Below are 21,679 nucleotides of genomic sequence, written 5' to 3' on the forward strand. Positions count from 1 at the left end.
AGCTACCCAGCAGGTGACCCCATCACCTTCAGCTACTTTCCCTTATTCAAATACACACACTCTGACAGGCCATACTAGCTTCAGAGCTGCCCGTGGGGTGTGCCCAGGCTTCACTGGGCCTGAATCATGGGCCGATTTCTCCTCTGGTTCCTTCCTCCTTCTTCCTCCCCCTCCCTTCCATGGGGGTTGATCCCAATGTCATCCCTCAATCAACACCCTGCACCCTAAGCTCCATCTCAGACTCAGCTTCCTTGGAAACTCAGCCTATGACAGCCGAGCTTAAGGAAGATGGGCAGTTGGTGTTTGTGGGGAGAGTGAGGTGTCTGGGGTACCCCCAAGGGGAGACCATCTCGGTCTCCCTCCTGACAGGTGTGTCCTTTGTACTAAGAGTGGGAGATGGCCTCCTGTTGACTTCAGCCCCCAAGGCCCCTTCCTGTTGCTCAAATTTGAGGAAATCGCTGCCTGCTCTGAACCTCCAGCTGCCCTTTTTATACAGGATCAGCAACCAAAACCTTTGGATGGTTTGGAGAGGAGTCCTGGAGCTGAGGGCCTGACTCATTAAATGCATCCACTCATCTGGATTCTCCAAGCTGTCCCCATGCTGTGTGGAATCATCAGAAATGTCTTCATTAAGGCTTAGGTCACAAAGGTCATGCAAAAGTCTGTGTGTTTGCCTGACCCCCTTCATGAATAGTTCTCACCTGAGTCATGACCAGGAGACGTCTCACTGCAGATGTGCCTGTTTTGTTGTAGTTCAGTTTATTTAAATTGCATGCTTAGTTATAATTCCTTGGCTATCTAGAGCATTTCGGAGCTGATTTCTATGTCTGATGCAGTTATCTTCAGGGCCTGATGGTCTCCACTCTGGTCTTCATCCTAGTAGTCTCTGTTCTGCTTTGATGCTAAGAGAGTGATTGTGTGTAGGGTAAGCTGCTGGGGATGTTTTTCAAAGGCAACACTGTTCTGGTTCCAAAGAAGTAAATGAACATTGGGTGTAGCTGGGTTGGTTGTACGAGATCCCTGATGACCATAGCTAGATCAGATTTGGGGCTCTATCCCCAAACTCAGCTGGGCTTGATGGCCCTTCCTCTTTCTTCAGCTTCTTTCAGGTAGCAGTAACCACTCCCTTCCCCACACGTTCCCCCTCCCCACCTCCAGTTGCTGGGCCTGTGTCTTCATTGAGGGAAATTCTCCCATCACTTTAAACCCAATGCTTTTCAGGAATATGACTTTGGGATAAAACTTTGCTGGTGTAAATGGCATGCACAAGGGCCCCAGCTCTGTCTCTAGCTTACCCCGTGGCCATAGGCTAGACTGTCCCCTCTGTGAAGACAGGAGTGTTGAGGGATATTTAGGTGTCAGTGCCAAAACTTTTGGGTTCTCTGTCAGAGCTTGGAGAATATTCTTGATCTTGCTGTGGTCAGAGCATTGAAGAGTTGAGAGACAAGCAAGGAGAGTGCAGGGGTCAGCCAGGGTGATGGTGAACTGGCTGGCAGGAGGTGGCACAGCTGGGTGGGCCAAGGTTACTGTGACTCTCAGTCCATTAGTCCATCAGCAATGTGGGTGATGAGATGAAGGTGGTAGTGGCTCCTTATATCATCCATCATTGTCCAAAAGTTTAAGGGTTACTGAGTCTAACACCTCATTTTACGTATAGGGACACTGAGGCCCAGGAGGGGAAGGACTTGCCCAAGTTCACAGACTAGGGCAGAAGCTGAAGCAGGACTGGAACCCAGACCTCCTGGCTCCCATATGGGAAGGACAGAGAGGTGGACAGGAGGAGAACAGGGGACATCTCCTCCACTCTTGGCCCCCCATGGCCCATAATTTGGCTGTGGCCACGTAGATGATCACAAAGACCTTGATGTCCGGGAAGTGGGAGCTGACAAGGTCCACCTGCAGCTGCCGTGGGCCACTCTTGGAGGGGATGATATTGAATTGGACTGAGGCCCTCTCTTGGGGCTGCAGGCTGGGCACACTGGGGAGATGGGAGAAAGGCAGACCTTCAGCTCTGTCTCCTTCCTGAACCTGGTCTGCCAGTCCACAGCTCTCCAGAGCACTTAGGATCAAGGTCACACCTTGTGGCTTGACATTCAAGCCTTTCAATATGCTTTCAGCTTAGTTATCCCTTCTACCACTTCTTGCTTCTTTCAACCAGTCAGGCTAGTCTCCTCCCTGTGCCCTGAACATACCTTACACTTCCCCTCCTCTGGGCTTTTGTCTGGTCTGTTCCTCCTACCTAGAGTCCCCTTCCCATTCCAATTACATCTGAGGCCCAGATTAAGTTTTTCTTCTTCCAGGAGACCTTCCCTGGCTATACCAGCCATGGAGACCTCTGACTGGGAAGTTCTCCATCCTTCTTGATCCCTGAAAATCTCCTCAATTCATCACTTAAGCCCCAGCTTAAATACCAGCTCCATTGGGGCTTTCTCCTGGTCCCACCCAATCCCAACTCAAGGGCTATCTCTGAGTTCTTGGACCTTGAGGGTCCATCCCTTTGTACAAATCACACTGTCTTCATTTGAAGAGCCATATATTGCTGAGAGTCCTTCTTCAGGTAGAACCGCATCTGTTCATCTTGGTGTTCCCAACAGTTGACAGGTGGGTCAGAGCACAGGCCAATATGATGAAGGACCATATGAGTGTGAGTGAGTGAATGAATGAATGAATGAGTGAATGATTGAGAATAAGTAAATAAATGAGTACACTGATAAATAGAATATATGTGAATGAATGCATACATGAATGAATAGGTAAATGAGTGAGCAAATTAAAGAAAGAATGAGTGGATGAATGAACCAGTCAAAACTGAGCTGAGTAGATAAATACATGAATGAATGAGTGAAAACATGAAAAAAGTGTGAATGAATGAGTGAAGGAGAGAGTAAATGAATAAGAGTGAGTGAATGAATAAGTAAATGGATAAATGAAAGAAAATATGAATGTGAATGAGTGGACAAGTTATATGACCAAATAAGTTAATTATTAAATAAAGAAATGAATAAATGAAGAAAGGCTGATGTGTCTAGGTAGTGGGCTGGTTCCTGGGGATCCAGAATCTCTCCCTCCTCCCCCTGCTGGCAGTGTCTTTATGGCCCATTTTATAAGGAAGGGCTATAAGCAGCCCTCCCACCCCAGGCTGACACTTACTCGATGCTGAGCTGTCCCTGGAGAAGGCCACTGCCCTCCACCATCAGCATACAGTCCTGCACTCTCTCCGAGAGGGGGTTGACCACCATCACTTCCACCCCCACCGCGGCTGGGCCAAGCACCTGGAGGGGCAGTACCCATAAGTCACCTCCCATCCTCCCCATTCTCCCAGGAAACCCATGATCTTGGCTGGGTCAGAGGATGGGGAGTTAAACTTGTCTACCCCTTGCTTCCACCTACCCCATTACTGAGATCTATCATTATATCCATACTCCTGCATCCACACCACTTATTCCAACCTTTGAGAGCTGAAGCCAGAGCTAAAAGCACAAACCCCCAGCCTCTGATGCCCTCCCCCAGCTCTGATGGAGGCCTGCCAGGAACAGCTTACAGGAGTCACCTTAATAGTGATGAAGTCCTCCAGAGTAATGTCCTTCTCCACCAGGAGCTTCTCTCCCTTGGTGACAAGGTACACGGCAGCCAAAAGGATCTTCTTGTCCTCTGTCAGGTCTTCCTTATATTGAGAGTAAGATATTGCAATTGGGATCTTTTTCTCTGGAAGGGAAAGCAGAGGTGGGAACTGGGATTCTGATGTTCTTTTTCAAAGAACCTAGAAAAGGAAGGGAAGGCTAAATTCATAGTTATACCCTCTATGATCCTTGCAACCAATCTGAGATAGTAATTATTATCATCAGTTCACAGATTAAGAAAACTAAGGCTCAGAGAAGGTAATTTCTTGTCCAGTGTCACATAGCAAGTAAATCAAGGCTCCAAGATAAGGTCGGATTCAAATTCAGGCCAGTCAGCTACGATGACAGCAGACTGTCTCTCTAAGAGCTCCTGGAGATGTGTTTAGAATCCCCCCAATCATTCCAAAAGGAAATCTCTCACTCCATCAACAATTTATCCCATCAGGAATTCACTCACTGCTTAATGAGCACCTACTATGTGCTAGTGCAGAGAAGAGGGAGGCCAAAGGCCTACCTCAAGCTTCCAACTCAGTGAGGAGGCCAACTTCCTCACAGCTTCTCCAAATCCTCTCTCCCCATTAAGGCGCAGTTCCAGTCAGGCTCACCAACTGTGGAAAGGCTTCACTGATGCCCTTACCCAATCATCTTGTACCCTTTGCCTACTGAGCTCCTGTGGTTCTGGCCATTTCCATCTCTCTCTCATCAGCCACAAACAACCTGCCTATGCAGTCCCTTCTTTTTTTTTAAAAAATTAATTTATTTATTTACTTGTATATACATTTTTATTTTTGGCTGCGTTGGGTCTTTGTTGCTGCATGCGAGCTTTCTCTAGTTGTGACAAGCGGGGGCTACTCTTCATTGTGGTGCGCAAGCTTCTCACTGCGGTGGCTTCTCTTGTTCCAGAGCACGGGCTCTAGGTGTGTGGGCTTCAATAGTTGCAGCATGGGGGCCCTAGAGCGCGTGGGCTTCAGTAGTTGTGGCACATGGGCTTAGTTGCTCCGCAGCATGTGGGATCTTCTTGGACCAGAGCTCAAACCCATGTCCCCTGCATTGGCAGGCAGATTCTTAACCACTGCACCACCAGGGAAGTCCCGTGCAGTCTCTTCTTTTGAGCATGGGTCACCACAGGCCATAGGTGACTGTTAGTCACATATATATATTTGACCACTATACATTTTTTTCTTTTAGGTACAACATGTCCTTTCCAGTTTGCCCAGGCTCTACCATCCCCTACTGCCTTATCGCTACTGCTTCCTTTATTTCTGTTTCCTTCCTGCCTCCAAAGGCATCTGTGGGAGAGATCCTTAAAGGATTCAAATTCTCTGTTCCCCAAGAGCTTTGCATATAGTCGATGCTTCTTGAATGCCCATAGCTGATCCATGTGTCAAAGTTCTACCATGTTTTTATGGGTCCCCTTAGTCCAGCAGGCCATTACTAGGAGAACCCTTGCTACAGTACTAGTAATAATTAATCATTTTAAAAGCTGACTTTTACTGAGGGATTAAAGTGTCTGGGGCACTTGGAAGCACATTCATGGATTAACTCATTTAATCCTTACAACAATCCCATGAGCAAGTATTATTATCCCCAGCTTATAATAATACCAACAATACTGACAATCACTACCATAAATTTAATGTTCATTAGTGGTAGGAATTATGCCAAATATTTTATATATGTTATATCATTTACTCCTTGCATGGTGGGAGATGAGTGGTTCTCAAAGTGTGGTCCTGGGACCAGTAGCATCAGCATCTCCTGGGAACTTATTAGAAGTGCAAATTTTAAGGGTCCAGAGTGAAGAACCACCAGATGCTCCCAATTATGCACATGGACAGAGCTTTGGACATTAGTTCAGACCACGGGAGAAGGGAGGAGAAAGACTACTCCTTACAATATTCAGAACAGAGCTCCTTGCAGTTCTGTATGTCATGGACTCCACCAACAGTCTAATAAAAACGGAGACCCTTTTCTTAGAATTAATGTTCTCAACAGCACCATCAACCACTAGGTATAACTGATAATTATAGACTACTTCATCCAACAAGAGCAGAATACACATTCTTCTCAAGCTCATATGGAATATTTCCCAAGAAAGACTGCATTCTGGACCATGAATTAACAAATTTAAAAGAATAAAAATTATACAATGTATGCTCTCAGACCACAAGAGAATTAATCTAGATATCAGTAACAGAAAGATAACTTGAAGACTCCAAAATATTTGGAGATTAAACCACACACTTGTAAATAACACTTAGGCTAAAGAAGATATCTTGAAAGAAATTTAAAAATATTTTGAACTAAATGAAAATATAACTTAAAATTTGTGGGATGCAGCAAAGCAGTGCTTAGGTAGAAATTTATAGCACTGAATGCATATATTAGAAAAGAAGAAAGATCTAAAAGCAATAAATCTTAAATTTCCATCTTAAGAAACTAGAAAAAGAACAAATTAAATCCAAAGTAAGCAAAAGAAGAGAAATAAAATTTAGAAAAAAGCTAGATGAGAAATCAATAAAATTGAAAACAAGAAATCTAAAGAGAAAGTCACCAAAACCAAAAGCTGGTTTTTTTTTTCAAGATCAATAAAACTGATAAGCCTCCAGCCAGGCTAAATAAGAAAAAAAGAGAGAAGACACAAATTACTAATATCAGAAATGAAAGAGGGACACCACTATAGATCCCATGGACATTAAAAGGATAATAAAGGAATATTTTGAACAATCTTATGTTCACAAATTTTATAACCTAGATGAAATGTACCAATTCCTTGAAGACAGAATCTGCTAAAAGTCACAGAAGAAGAAACACACAATCAGAACAGGTCTATATCTATTAAAGAAATCAATAGTAAATCAAAGAATCAATAGTGAATAACCTTTCAAAACAGAAAACACTGTGCCCAGATGAGTTCAGTGGTGAATTCTACCATTCACCATTTCTTCAAGGAAGAAATGACATCAATTCTCTACAATCTCTTCCAGAAGACGGAAGTAGAGGGAATACTTCCTAAACCATTTCATGAGGGCAGCATAACTCTAATACCAAAACCAGACAAAGACATTACAGGAAAAGGAAATTACATACTGATATCACTCATGAACATTGATGCAAAAATCTTCAACAAAATATTAGCAAATTTAATCCAACAATATATAAAAAGAATTCTATACCTCGATCAAGTGGGATTTATTCAGGTATACGAGGTTTCCTCAAAATTCAAAAATCAATTAATGTAACCCATTACATCAATAAACTAAAGAAGAAAGGTCACATGACCATATCAGTAGATGCAGAAAAAGCATTTGACAAAATCCAATACCTATTCATGATTAAAATTCTCAGCAAACTAGGAATAGCTGAGGAATTCCCTCAACTTGACAAAGAACATCTACAAAAAACTGATAGCTAACAACATACTTAACAGTGAGAAACTCAAAGCTTTCCCACTAAGAACAGAAAAAAGGTAAGGATGTCTCTCTCACCACTCCTTTTCAACACTGGACTGGAAGTCCCAGCTAAGGCAAAAAGGCAAAAAAGGAAATAAAAGGTATACATATTTGGAAGGAAGAAATAAAACTGTCTTTGTTCACAGATGACATGATTATCTATGTAGAAAATCTGAAAGAATCAATAATAAAAAACTCCTGGAAGTAATCATACTAATTACTAATTATAGCAAGGTCACAGGATATAAAGTTAATTTACAAAATTCAATCACTTTTTAAAATATACCAGCACTAAACAAGTGGAATTTGAAATTTAAAATACCATTTATATTAGCACCCCCACAGTGAACAACTCAGGCATTAATCTAACAAAATATGTAGAAGATATGTATATACATGAGAAAAACTATAAAAAACTCTGATGAAAGAAATAAAAAACTAACTAAATTAATGCAGAGATATTCCATGTTCATGGATAGGAAGACTTGATATTGTCAAGATGTCAGTTCTTCCCAACTTGATCTATAGTCAAGGCAATTCCATCAAAATCCCAGAAAGTTATTTAATGGATATCAACAAATTGATTCTAAACTGACTTATGAAAAGAGGCAAAAGACCCAGAAGAGCCAACACAATATTAAAGGAAAAGAACATCAGAGGATTAACACTCCCTGACTTTGACTTACTATAAAACTACAGTAATCAAGAGTGTGGTATTGAAGAAAGAATAGACAAATCAGTGGAACAAAATAGAGCCCAGAAGTAGATCCACACAAATATAGTCAACTGATCTTTGATAAAGGAGCAATGGAGAAAAGCTTGTCCTTTTAATAAGTGGTGCTGGAACAACTGGACATCCACACTGAAAAAAAGATTCTAGACACATATGTTATGCCCTTTACAAAAATGAAATTAAAATGGATCATAAGCCTAAATGTAAAGTGTGAAACTATAAAACATCTAGACAATAACATAGGAGAAAACCTAGATAATATTGGGTATGATGATGACTGAACTTTTAGGTACAATACCAAAGGTATTGATCCGTGAAATAAAAAATTGATAAATTGCACTTTATTAAAATTAATAACTTCTGCTCTGTGAAAGAACTGTCAAGAGAATAAGCAGGTGAGCCAAAAACTGGGAGAAAATATTTGCAAAAGACACATCTGATAAAAGACAATTATACAAAATATACAAAGAACTCTTAAAATTCAACAATAAGAAAATGAACAACATGATTAAAAAATGGGCAAAAGATCTATACAGACACCTCACCAAAGAAGATGTACAGATGCATATGAAAAGATGCTCACATCATACATCATTATGAAATTTCAAATTAAAACGAGATACAACCACATACCTATTAGAATTACAAGAATCCAAAACACTGACATCACAAAATGTTGGAGAGGATGTGGAGCAACAGGAACTCTCATTCATTGATGGTGGGAATGCAAAGTGTTACAGCCATTTTGGGATACTTTGGCAGTTTCTTAGAAAACTAAACATATTCTTAGCACACCATTAGCAATCATGCTCCTTAGTATTTACCCATATAAATTGAAAACGTGTTCACAAAAAAACCTGTACATGGATGTTTATACCAGCTTTACTCATAATTGCCAAAACTTGGAAGCAATTAAGGTATTCTTCAGTAGGTGAAGGAATCAATCAACTGTGGTATATCCATATAAAGGAATACTATTCAGTGATAACAAAAAATGAGCTATCAAGCTATGAAAAAATCATGAGGAATCTTAAGTACTTATTTCTAAGTGAAAGGCACCAATCTGAAAAGGCTACACACTGTATGATTTCAACTCTATGATATTTAGGGAAAGGCAAAACTTTGGCGACAGTAAAAGGATCAGTGGTTGCTAGGGGTTTGAGATGAGGAAGGGAGAAGTGAATAGGTGAAGAACAGGGAATTTTACGGCAGTGAAACTATTCTGTATGATACTCTAATGATGGATACATGTCATACATTTGTCAAAACCCACAGAATGTACAATACAGAGTGAACTCTAATGTAGACTATGGACTTTAGTTAAGAATAACATGTACCAGTATTAGCTTGTCAACTGTAACAAATGTACCACACTAATGCAAGATGCTAATAATAGGGAAATATGGGAGGTGGTGAGGGGTATATGGGAACCCTCTGGACTTTTTGCTCATTTTTTCTGAAACCAAAACTACTAAAAAAAAGCCTATTAATTTAAAAAATTATAAATTTTAATAAATTATTTATATTTAATAGCTATAAAATTTGTCTTAGTAATTCCATTTTTGTGAATGTATTCTAACAAAACAGTCCAAAATCTAGATCAAAAAAAGGGAATTTTTTTCACCAAGATGTTTACTTTAGTGCTTTTTAGAAATAGCAATAACTGATAACTACCCAAAAGAAGGGAAAAGATGAAATAAATCACCATATATTTGTTTACAGATTATACATCCATTCAAATGATGTGAATGAAGAGCTTATAAAAATATTTAAATTACAATGTAATATGAAAGGAGCAGGGCACTAATGAGTGTTTGTGATATCATTAGAACTGTTTTCCTTTTTTCTTTTTTTGGCAGGCTTTTACAAACTGCCAACAAACACATGAAAGAATGCTCAACATCATTAATCATTAGAGAAACGCAAATCAAAACTACAATGAGATATCATCTCACACCAGTCAGAATGGCCATCATCAAAAAATCTAGAAACAATAAATGCTGGAGAGGGTGTGGAGAAAAGGGAACACTCTTGCACTGCTGGTGGGAATGTGAATTGCTTCAGCCACTATGGAGAACAGTATGGAGGTTCCTTAAAAAACTACAAATAGAACTACCATATGACCCAGCAATCCCACTACTGGGCATATACCCTGAGAAAACCATAATTCAAAAAGGGTCATGTACCAAAATGTTCATTGCAGCTCTATTTACAATAGCCCAGAGATGGAAACAACCTAAATGCCCATCTTCAGATGAATGGATAAAGAAGATGTGGCACATATATACAATGGAATATTACTCAGCCATAATAGGAAACGAAATTGAGCTATTTGTAGTGAGGTGGATAGACCTAGAGTCTGTCATACAGAGTGAAGTAAGTCAGAAAGAGAAAGACAAATACCGTATGCTAACACATATATATGGAATTTAAGAAAAAAAATGTCATGAGGAACCTAGGGGTAAGACAGGAATAAAGCCACAGACCTACTAGAGAACGGACTTGAGGATATGGGGAGGGGGAAGGGTGATCTGTGACAAAGCGAGAGAGAGAGGCATGGACATATATACACTACCAAACGTAAGGTAGATAGCTAGTTGGAAGCAGCCGCATAGCACAGGGAGATCAGCTCGGTGCTTTGTGACCGCCTGGAGGAGTGGGATAGGGAGGGTGGGAGGGAGGCAGACACAAGAGGGAAGAGATATGGGAACACATGTATATGTATAACTGATTCACTTTGTTATAAAGCAGAAACGAACACACCATTGTAAAGCAATTATACCCCAATAAAGATGTTAAAATAAAACCTAATTCATTGATTAATCAACTCCTTAATATTTGTTTGATAATTTCTGAGTGCTAGAAAATGTGTGCAAATTTTGCATTCTATTCCATAATAACTTTGTGTTAATATAAATAATGCATTAATTTATATAACATAGAATGATACAGCACCATATATCCAAGATGATAGGAAGCCCAGTTTGAGAAGCATACACAAATATATTTTGATGTTCCTAATATCTTAAACATTAATTAGAATGTGTATGTGTGTGTGTGTATTTACTGTGTCTATGTCTCTATCTGTGTGTATATTTGACTGAAAGCAAATTGATTATAGATTTTGGTGACCATACATAGAACCAAACATTTTAACAGATTCTTTTCTTTTGTTTAATTTTCCTTTTTTAATTAAAAAAAGGAAATTTTACTGGACTTATATTCTGTAATATCTTTTTTATTTTAATAAAAATATAAAGACCCTATTTTGGAACCAAAAATAATTATTTATTTTGCTGCACTGGATCTTAGTTGCGACACATGGGATCTTTGTTGCCACATGCAGGATCTTTAATTGTGACATGTGGGATCTTTAGTTGCAGCATGCGAACTCTTGGTTGTGGCATGTGGGATCTAGTTCCCTGACCAGGGCTCAAACCCGGGCCCCCTGCATTGGGAGCACAGAGTCTTAGTCACTGGACCACCAGGGAAGCCCCAGAACTGTTTTTCAAAAAGCAACAGGCATTAAAAATTTGGAAGGAAAACGTTAACAATTTGTAGGTGGGTGGCAGGATCATAGGTGATCTTTCCCTTCTACTCTCCAAATCTTTAATGAATATGTATTACATTTTTTTTGAATATTTGAATTTTATTTTTTTATACAACAGGTTCTTATTAGTTGTCCATTTTATACATATTAGTGTATATATGTCAATCCCAATCTCGCAATTCATCACACCACACCCCACACCCCCGTCACTTTCCCCACTTGGCGTCCATACGTTTGTTCTCTACATCTGTGTCTCTATTTCTGCCCTGCAAACTGGTTCATCTGTACCCTTTTTCTCGGTTCCACATATATGGGTTAATATACGATATTTGTTTTTCCCTTTCTGACTTCACTTTGTGTGACAGTCTCTAGATCCATCCACGTCTCTACAAATGACCCAATTTCGTTCCTTTTTATGGATAATATTCCATTGTATATATGTACCACATCTTCATTATCCAATCGGTGGTTGATGGGGATTTAAATTGCTTCCATGACCTGGCTATTGTAAATAGTGCTGCAAATGGACATTGGGGTGCATGTGTCTTTTTGAATTATGGTTTCATCTGGGTATATGCCCAGTAGTGGGATTGCTGGGTCATATGGTAATTCTATTTTTAGTTTTTTAAAGAACCTCCATACAGTTCTCCATAGTGGCTGCATCAATTTACATTCCCACAAACAGTGCAAGAGGATTGCCTTTTCCCTACACCATCTCCAGCATTTGTTGTTTGTAGATTATCTGATGATGCCCATTCTAACTAGTGTGAGGTGATAATCATTATAGTTTTGATTTGCATTTCTCTAATAATTAGTGATGTTGAGCAGCTTTTCGTGTGCATCGTGGCCATCTGTATGTCTTCTTTGGAGAAATGTCTATTTAGGTCTTCAGACCATATTTGGATTGGGTTGTTTGTTTTTTTAATATTCAGCTGTATGAACTGTTTATATATTTTGGAGATTAGTCCTTTGTCCATTGATTCGTTTGCAAATATTTTCTCCCATTCTGAGAGTTGTCTTTTCGTCTTGTTTGTAGTTTCTGTTGCTTTGTAAAAGCTTTTAAGTTTCATTAGGTCCCATTTGTTTATTTTTGTTTTTATTTCCATTACCCTAGGAGGGGGATCAAAAAAGATCTTGCTGTGATTTATGTCAAAGAGTGTTCTTCCTGTGTTTTCCTCTAAGGATTTATAGCATCCAGTCTTATATTAGGTCTCTGACCACTTTTGAGTTTATTTTTGCACATCGTGTTAGGGAGTGTTCTAATTTCATTCTTTTACATGTAGCTGTCCAGTTTTCCCAGCACCACTATTGAAGAGACTGTCTTTTCTTCATTGTATATCCTTGCCTCCTTTGTCACAGATTAGTTGACCATAGGTGTGTGGGTTTATCTCTGGGGTTTCTATCCTGTTCCATTTATCTATATTTCTGTTTTTGTGCCAGTACAATATCGTCTTGATTACTGTAGCTTTGAAGCATAGTCTGAAGTCTGGGAATCTGATTCCTCCAGCTCCGTATTTTTCCCTCAAGACTGCTTTGGCAATGTGGGGTCTTTTGTGTCTCCATAGAAATTTTAAGATTTTTTGTTTTAGTTCTGTAAAAAGTGCCATTGGTAATTTGATAGGGATTGCCTTGAATCTGTAGATTGCTTTAGGTAGTATAGTCCTTTTCACAATATTGATTCTTACAATCCAAGAACATGGTATATCTCTCCATCTGTTTGTTTCATCTTTACTTTCTTTCATCAGTGTCTTATAGTTTTCTGCATACAGGTCTTTTGTCTCTCTAGGCAGGTTTATGCCTAGGTATTTTATTCTTTTTGTTGCAGTGGTAAATGGGAGTGTTTCCTTAATTTATCTTTCAGATTTTTCATCATTAGTGTACAGGAATGCCAGAGATTTCTGTGCATTAATTTTGTATCCTGCAACTTTACCAAATTCATTGATTAGCTCTAGTAGTTTTCTGGTGGCATCTTTAGGATTCTCTATGTATAGTATCATGTCATCTGCAACAGGGACCGTTTTACTTCTTCTTTTCCAATTTGTATTCCTTTTATTTCATTTTCTTCTCTGGTTGCCATGCTAGGACTACCAAAACTATGTTGAATAATAGTGGTGAGAGTGGACATCCTTGTCTTGTTCCTGATCTTAGAAGAAATGCTTTCAGTTTTTCACCATTGAGAATCATGTTTGCTGTGGGTTTGTCATATATGGCCTTTATTATGTTGAGGTAGGTTCCCTCTATGCCCACTTTCTGGAGAGTTTTTATCATAAATGGGTGTTGAATTTTATCAAAAGCTTTTTCTGCATGTGTTGAGATGATCATACGGTTTTTATTCTTCAATTTCTTAATATGGTGTTTCACATTGATTGATTTGCGTATATTGAAGAATCCTTGCATTCCTGGGATAAACCCCACTTGATCATGGTGTATGATCCTTTCAATGTGTTGTTGGATTCTGTTTGCTAGTATTTTGTTGAGGATTTTTGCATATATATTCATCAGTGATATTGGTCTGTAATTTTCTTTTTTTGTAGTATCTTTGGTTTTGGTATCAGGGTGATGGTGGCCTCATAGAATGAGTTTGGGAGTGTTCCCTCCTCTGCAATATTTTGGAAGAGTTTGAGAAGGTTGGGTGTTATCTCTCTTCTAAATGATTGATAGAATTCACCTGTGAAGCCATCTAGTCCTGGACTTTTGCTTGTTGGAAGATTTTTACTCAGAGTTTCAATTTCATTACTTGTGATTGGTCTGTTCATATTTTCTATTTCTTCCTGGTTCACTCTTGGAAGGTTATACCTTTCTAAGAATTTGTCCATTTCTTCCAGGTTGTCCATTTTATTGGCATAAAGTTGCTTGTAGTAGTCTCTTAGGATGATTTGTATTTCTGCAGTGTCTGTTGTAACTTCTCCATTTTCATTTTTAATTTTATTTATTTCAGTCCTCTCCCTCTTTTTCTTGATGAGTCTGGCTAATGGTTTATCAATTTTGTTTATCTTCTCAAAGAACCAACTTTTGGTTTTATTGATGTTTGCTTTTGTTTCCTTTGTTTCTATTTCATCTATTTCTGCTTTAATCTTTATGATTTCTTTCCTTCTACTAACTTTGGGTTTTGTTTGTTCTTCTTTCTCTAGTTCCTTTAGGTGTAAGGTTAGATTGTTTATTTGAGGTTTTTCTTGTTTCTTGAGGTAGGCTCGTATAGCTATAAACTTCCCTCCTAGAACTGCTTTTGCTGCATTCCATAGGTTTTGGATCGTCGTGTTTTCATTGTCTCTAGGTATTTTTTGATTTCTTCAGTGATCTCTTGGTTATTTAGTAACGTATTGTTTAGCCTCCATGTGTTTGTGTTTTTTACTTTTTTCCCCTGTAACTGATTTCTCATCTCATAGCATTGTGGTCAGAAAAGATGCTTGATATGATTTCAATTTTCTTAAATTTACTGAGGCTTGATTTGTCACCCAAGATGTGATCTATCCTGGAGAATGTTCTGTGCGCACTTCAGAAGTAAGTGTAATCTGCTGTTTTTGGATGGAATGTCCTTTAAATACCAACTAAATCTATGTGCTCTATTGTATCATTTAAAGCTTGTGTCTCCTTATTTTCTGTTTGTGTGATCTGTCCATTGGTGTAAGTGAAGTGTTAAAAGTCCCCCATTATTATTGTATAACTGTCGATTTCCTCTTTTATAGCTGTTACCAGTTGCCTTATGTATTGAGGTGTCCCTATGTTGGGTACATATATATTTATAATTGTTATATCTTCTTCTTGGATTGATCCCTTGATCATTATGTAGTGTCCTTCCTTGCCTCTTGTCACATTCTTTATTTTAAAGTTTATTTTATCTGGTATGGGTATTGTTACTCCAGCTTTCTTTTGATTTCATTTGCATGGAATATCTTTTTCCATCCCCTCACTTACAGTCTGTATATGTCCCTAGGTCTGAAGTGGGTCTCTTGTAGACAGCATATATATGGGTCTTGTTTTTGTAACCATTCAGCGAGCCTGTGTCTTTTACTTGGAGCATTTAATCCATTCACATTTAAGGTAATTATTGATATGTATGTTCCTATGACCATTTTCTTAATTGTTATGGGTTTGTTTTTGTAGGTCTTTTTCTTCTTTTGTGTTTCTCACTTGGAGAAGTTCCTTTAGCGTTTGTTGTAGAGCTGGTTTGGTGGTGCTGAATTCTCTTAGCTTTTGATTGTCTGTAAAGATTTTGATTTCTCTGTCGAATCTGAATGAGATCCTTGTTGGGGACAGTAATCTTGGTTGTAGGTTCTTCCCTTTCATCACTTTAAATATATCATATCACTCCCTTCTGGCTTATAGAGTTTCTGGTGAGGAATCAGCTGTTCATCTCATGGGAGTTCCCTTGTATGCTACTTGTCATTTTTCCCTTGTTTTCAACAATTTTTCTTTGTCTTTAATTTTTGCGAATTTGATTACTATGTGTCTTGACATGTTTCTCCTGGGTTTTTCCTGCCTGGTACTCTCTGTGCTTCCTGGACTTGAGTGGCTATTTCCTTTCTCATGTTAGGGAAGTGTTTGACTATAATCTCTCCAAATATCTTTTTGGGTCCTTTCTCTCCCTTCTCCTTCTGGGACCCCTATAATGCAAATGTTTTTGCATTTAATGTTGCCTCAGAGGTCTCTTAGGCTGTCTTCATTTGTTTTCATTCTTTTTTCTTTATTCTGCTCCATTGCAGTGTACTCCACCAGTCTGTCTTCCAGGTCACTTATCCGTTCTTCTGCCTCAGTTATTCTGCTATTGTTTCCTTCTAGTGTATTTTTCATTTCAGTTATTGTATCATTCATCTCTGTTTGTTTGTTCTTTAATTATTCTAGGTATTTGTTATTTAATTCTTCTAGGTCTTTGTTAAATTCTTCTTGCATCTTCTCGATCTTTGCCTCCATTCTTTTTCCAAGGTCCTGGATCATCTTCACTATCATTATTCTGAATTCTTTTTCTGGAAGGTTGCCTATCTCTACCTCACTGAGTTGTTTTTCTGGGGTTTTATCTTCTTCCTTCATCTGGTACATAGCCCTCTGTCTTTTCATCTTGTCTATGTTTCTGTGAATGTGGTTTTTTCCCCACAGGCTGCAGGATTGTAGTTCTTCTTGCTTCTGCTGTCTGCCCTCTGGTGGATGAGGCTATCTAAGAGGCTTGTGCAAGTTTCCTGATGGGAGGGACTGGTGGTGGATAGAGCTGGGTGTTGCTCTTGTGGGCAGAACTCAGGAAAACCTTAATCCACTTGTCTGCTGATGGGTGGGGCTGGGCTCCTTCCCTGTTGGTTGTTTGGCCGGAGGCAACCCAACACAGGAGACTACCTGGCTCTTTGGTGGGGCTGATGGCGGACTCTGGGAGGTCTTACTCCAAGGAGTACTTCCCAGATGTTCTTCTGCCAGTGTCCTTGTCCTCACAGTGAGCCACAGCCATCCCCTGCCTCTGCAGGAGACCCTCTAACACTAGCAGGTACGTCTGGTTCAGTCTCATATGGGGTCACTGCTCCTTTCCCTGCGTCCCGATGCGACCACTACTTTGTGTGTGCCCTCCAAGAGTGGAGTCTCTGTTTCCCCTAGTCCTGTCAAAATCCTGCAATCAAATCTCGCTAGCCCTCACAGTCTGATTCTCTAGGATTTCCTCCTCCCGTTGCCAGACCCTCAGGTTGGAAAGCCTCATGTTGGGCTCAGAACCTTCACTTCAGTGAGTGGACTTCTGTGGTATAAGCGTTCTCCAGCTTGTGTGTCACCCACCCAGCAGTTACGGGATTTGATTTTATTGTGATTGCTCCCCTCCTACTGCCTCACTGTGGCTTCTCCTTTGTCTTTGGATGTGGGGTATGTCTTTTGGTGAGTTTCAGTGTCTTCCTGTCTATGATTGTTCAGCAGTTAGTTGTGATTCACATGCTTTCATAAGAAGGAATGAGCGCACGTCCATCTACTCTGCCATCTTGCTCCTGCTTTCCCCTACGTAGCTGTATTACTTTTAATATGAAAAAAACCAGGAGAAAGTGTATGTTAATTAACATTTCCTTGTGAAGTGTTATTTTGTGATTTAGACTGTGTGAAAAATAAGTGACAGAAAAGCAAAAAATATGTGACACCTCCTTCACATATTTTCACATCCTGTCAAAACACACAAGGTTTCACTTAGCTGAAACTGGTTCAGAGGAGAAATGTCTTTATTTAATCAAATCCTTCAGAATGTATGTGCTGGTGGGGTAGGGGAGAGAGAAAGACAGGGACAGAGGAAGAATATGGGAGGAAAGGGGAGGGGAGAGGACTGAGGGTGGTTGTGGGTTGTAGCTGATGCCTTCAGAATTCTTGGGACAGGGTCTGGCACATGTAGGCACTTAATAAACATCTCTTACTGGTCCATTCCTCTCACACCAAACACCTGGAGCCAGATGAGCTCTGAAATTTGTTGGATTTTAGAAAGGTAACACAGGGCATATTCCACATACTATGAAATGCTCCCAGCAGGTATTTATTCAGTGTGTGAATATTCATACTAAGTGGGATCACCTGAGCATTATATGTTTGCCACTAGATGATTGTGTACTTTTATTACTATCTTCATTATTCAGCCCCTCTGAACCTCAGTTTTCTCATCTGCAAATGCTCAGAAATATCCCTTTTTTTCCTGGGAATGAATGTAGGATGCCGGGAAGTCTGCCCCCAACCCCAACCCTTCTGAAAAAGGAGCTGGGCCAACCAGGTCCCACCCAGCTGTGGCGTTCTTATCTTCTTCTAGCCCCAGCTTCACTGCATGGGATTCGTGCAGGATCTCTGCCACCGTCTTGTGGGTGTAAAGTATGGTGACTTGGACCCACTGGACCCAGGATGTGAGGTTAGCCAAGCAAAGGACCAGTCTCAGGTCGTGGCCCAGCACGGGCGGCTCCAGCACCTTGAACTTTCCAGTGATGCTGGGCTTATTGGCAGGCTCCAGGAGGTCATCATGCCAGAGACCATGGCTGCCCACACTGTGGACCTGGGCCCTCCTTCCAGAGGCTTCCACTCTTAACAGCTTCTTCATGGTCTTGCTGTACATCTGTCTCTCCTTCTGGGATCCTGCAGGGCATCGGACATCATGAGGCAGGTATTCTCTCCTCTGCCACCTGTCCCAGGGCCAGCTCTTCTCATTTTCCCTTTTCTCTAGATAAAACCACCACTCGATCCCCACTTTAACTTACCATGGCTGTCGGAGGTCTCAAATTGGAAGCTCAAGAGCCATATGCAGACCTCATCCATATGTATTGTGTTTGATTCTGGACTATTTAAATAAAATTTTAATCAGTTGCCAACAACTTCAGGTTAGTAAATTTCACATAACATTATAGATGTGTAGCCCCTCTAACAGCTGGATCTGAAGTCTCATATGATAATGATAGCTGACACTTTTGTAGACTTGCTATATGCCATACACACATATGTATACACACACACACACACACACACACATATATATATATATATATATATTTTTTTTTTCCCTAGGAGGAAGGTACTATATTATCATCCCCATTTTACAGATAAGGAACCCAAGGCACAGAGAAGTAAAGCAAATTGTAAGGGAGCTGGAATTTGAACCCAGGCAGTCTGGCTCCAACTTCCATGTTCTTAATCATGCTCCCTTCCCACTCTCTACATGGCAGTTATGGTCTAGAGCTGAGTAAGGGGTGCTCTCTCTGGAAGGGAGTATACTTGCTTGTTCGCCATGGTCTCCACCTGTAATTCTCCCACTGGCCTGCTGCACTCATGGCTTGCCATCTGCAAGCTTCTGAAGACATGTGAGTTTAGGAACCCTGATCATCCACTTACCCTGTTGCTAGCACAGACTTCTCTCTCTCTTTTTTGATCTCCAGATCAACACACAACCTGACAGCCCCCACCTCACCCCCAGGATATTCCACAGGTGCCTCCAACCCAACCAAACATGCCATCTTCTGCCTGGCAGCATTCCCCATTTCAGCAAACAGCTCCACCATTCACCCAATATACAAACTGGAAACTGGATGTGTCCTTGACTCTCCCCTCATCTTTACCACTCACAGCTGATGAGACTGCAAGTTCTGCCAAGCATCCTCATTGATCTCTGGAATCTTCCCCCTTCTCCCATCATTCTTTCCCCCTCATACCACTGTACAAAATGTCTCAACATCAGATCAATTTGCCACCAGGTCACTATGGACTTTTTCTTACTATTATCATTACCCTGTCCCTCCAAGTCTCAGTTTCCCATCTATGAAGTGAGGAGAAGAGGTGCAAAGGCTAGGCCCCAAGCACAGTGCTCAGGAATGCCCCTCCCTTCCTGAGGATGTGGGCTGCATGCCCCCTCTAGTCCTTTTTCCACCCTGATCCTTCCAAGATCCAACTCTGATAGTTCTGATTCCCTCCTTGAACCCTGTGTTGTGCTGCTTCTCAAACGTTCTCCCAAGTACCTCTCTACTGTGTGACCTGGGCTTGAAGGGACACATGTGGACCTAAAGGTTCTTTAACATATCATGTTTTATTATTAAAATGTATGTGAATTGTTCATTCTATTCCATAATGTACTCATAATATATTTTTACTAAGAAAATGTTTCATTTGCCTGCCAAAACTTCTAAAGTCAGTTTCTCAGGGAGGGCTTCTCTGGCCACCTGATTTTTTAAAACAGCTTTATTCAGATATATGATAATTCCATAACAAGCAATCCACCAGTTTAAAGGTTACAAGCCAGTGTTTTTTAGTACATTCACAGAGTCGTGCACTCATCACCACAATCTAATTTCAGAACAATTTCTGTCACCTCAAAGAAACTCTGTAACCATTAGCAGTCACTTCCCATTCCTCCCTGCCCCACCCATAGCCCTAGGCAACTGTTAATTTAATTTCTAACTTGCCTATTCTGGGCATTTCATATAAAGAGAGTCATACAATGTGTGGTCCTTTGCGACTGGCTTTTTTTCACTTAGCATAATATTTTTAGGGTTCATTCATGTTGTAGCATACATCAGTACTTGATTCCTTTTTATTGCTAAATAATACTCCATTGTATGGACAGACCACATTTTATTTATCCGTTGACGGATGTTAGGGTTGTTTCCACTCTAGCTATTTTGAATAATGTTGCTATGAAGGTTCATGTACAAGTTTTTGGGTGGATGTTATTTTTCATTTCTTTTGGGTGTATACCTAGAAGTGCATCTGCTAGGTTGTTACGTTAACTCTGTGTTTAACATTGTGAGGAAGTGTCAAAGAGCTTGCACCATTTTACATTCCCACCAGCAATGTACGAGTGTTCCAATTGCTCCACAATCTCACCAACTCTTATTGTCTGTCTTTTTGCTTATAGCAGTAAAGTGGTATGTTGTTGTGGTTTTGATTTGCATTTCCCTGATGATTAATGATGCTAAGCACCTTTTCATGTTTATTGGTCATTTGTATATTGTCCTTGGAGAAAGGCCTTTCAAATCCTTTGCCCATTTAAAAATTGGGTTATTTATCTATTTATTACTGAGCTATAAGAATTATTTATATATTATGGATACAAGTACCTTATTAGATACATGATTTGCAAATATTTTCTGTTCTGTGGGCTTTTCTTCTTTCTTGATGGTATCATTTGTAGTACAAGTTTTTAATTTTGATGAAGTCCGATTTATCAATTTTTCCTTCTGTCATTTATGCTCTTGATGTCATATCCAAAAAGGTTCTGTTTAACTCAAGCTCATGAAGATTAACTCCTGTTTTCTTCTAAAAGCTTGTAATTTTAGCTCTTCGATATAGGTCAATGATCCATTTGAGTTAATTTTTTTGTATACTGTGTGATGTAGGAGGCCCATTTTATTCTGTGCATGTGGATAATTAGTGGTCCCAGCACCATCTGTTGAAAAGACTGTTCTCATTCTTTCCCCACTGAATTGTCTTGGCACCCTTGTCAAAATCAATTAAACATAATTTTAAGAGTTTATTTCTGGATTCTATTTCATTGATCTATACGTCCATTCTTATGCCAGTATCACACTATCTGGGTTATTGTATATTTATAGTAAGTTTTGAATTTGGGAAGTTTGAGCCCTCCAACTTTGTTCTTCTTTTCCAAGATTGTTTTGGCTATTCTGGTTTCCTTGAATTTCCAAGTGAATTTTAGGAACAGCTTGTCAATTTTGGAAAAAACTTAGCTGGAACTTTGATAGGGGTTTCATTGATTCTGTAGGTCAATTTTGGGGCATTGCCACCTTAAAAAAATAAAGTCTTTCAATCCATGAAAATGGGATGTCTTTCCATTTACTGAAGTCTTTAATTTCTTTCAACAATGTTTTGTAGTTTTCAGTGTACTAGA

General features: G+C 39.8%; 1 protein-coding gene across 1 annotated transcript in view; it reads right to left on the bottom strand.

The window, feature by feature from the left end:
• Nucleotides 1-1,695: 1,695 nt before the first annotated feature.
• Nucleotides 1,696-21,679, bottom strand: part of TGM6 (transglutaminase 6) — a 46,159-nt gene continuing 26,175 nt past the window's right edge. Inside the window, 4 exon segments of the mRNA XM_065893269.1 lie at nucleotides 1,696-1,978; nucleotides 3,151-3,272; nucleotides 3,551-3,714; nucleotides 18,106-18,431. Coding sequence (XP_065749341.1) covers nucleotides 1,696-1,978; nucleotides 3,151-3,272; nucleotides 3,551-3,714; nucleotides 18,106-18,431 — 895 coding nt within the window.

Source organism: Phocoena phocoena, chromosome 15, assembly GCF_963924675.1.
Source record: "Phocoena phocoena chromosome 15, mPhoPho1.1, whole genome shotgun sequence".
NCBI classification, from domain to species: Eukaryota; Metazoa; Chordata; class Mammalia; order Artiodactyla; family Phocoenidae; genus Phocoena; species Phocoena phocoena.